The sequence below is a fragment of the Sorex fumeus genome, unplaced genomic scaffold, assembly GCF_029834395.1.
Source record: "Sorex fumeus unplaced genomic scaffold, SorFum_2.1 ptg000006l, whole genome shotgun sequence".
Classification (NCBI taxonomy): domain Eukaryota; kingdom Metazoa; phylum Chordata; class Mammalia; order Eulipotyphla; family Soricidae; genus Sorex; species Sorex fumeus.
The window spans coordinates 68507501-68508114 of record NW_026606063.1 but is presented as its reverse complement, the minus strand read 5'-3'; the positions used below and the strand labels follow the sequence as shown (position 1 = coordinate 68508114).

Here is a 614-nt window from a genome sequence, read left to right as displayed (position 1 = left end):
TTTCTCCCTCTGGCCCACATCAGACAGGACATCATGGCAGGGGAGGATGCACCCTGTGACACGCCCTCAGTGTGAGGTAATAAAGCTCCTCACGTGTCCTCACAACTGGCATGGCAATATGTGTGATTATTTAAAAATATATCTTTTAAAACATGGTTTCTAGACCTTCAAGAGTGACCAGGCCAGCACATATGAACTCTAAATGACACAGTCACCTACTTATTTCAAAACTAAAATCTCTATTAAATCAATCAGCAGATCCATTGTCATGTCTGTGTTGCTGGGATAAAAAGGATAATAATGGAGCCTAAAACTATTCCTTTGAAATTTGCCAGAACTGTCGATCAGTGCACAACCTGGCTGCATCTGATATACCCTAAGCAGAAGAGGCTCTGGGAGGAGCAACTGGGGCAACCCAGCCTCACACAGCTCATCTCTGGGGGTTTATGTTCTGGCGTGTACCACTGTGGGAGGGTTACTCAAAGTTTGGTGACAGTAATAAGTGGCAGCATCCTCAGACTTGAGGTTGCTGATGGTGAGAGTGAAATCTGTCCCAGATCCACTGCCACTGAACCGGGAAGGGACATCTGGTCCTAAATTGGTTGCATAATAGA

General features: G+C 45.4%; 1 gene segment (V, D, J or C); it reads right to left on the bottom strand.

The window, feature by feature from the left end:
* Positions 1-444: 444 nt before the first annotated feature.
* LOC130032056 (immunoglobulin kappa variable 1-39-like) overlaps positions 445-614 on the bottom strand; it is a 487-nt gene continuing 317 nt past the window's right edge. Inside the window, 1 exon segment of the V gene segment in view lies at positions 445-614. This exon segment is cut by the window's right edge and continues 150 nt beyond it. Coding sequence covers positions 445-614 — 170 coding nt within the window.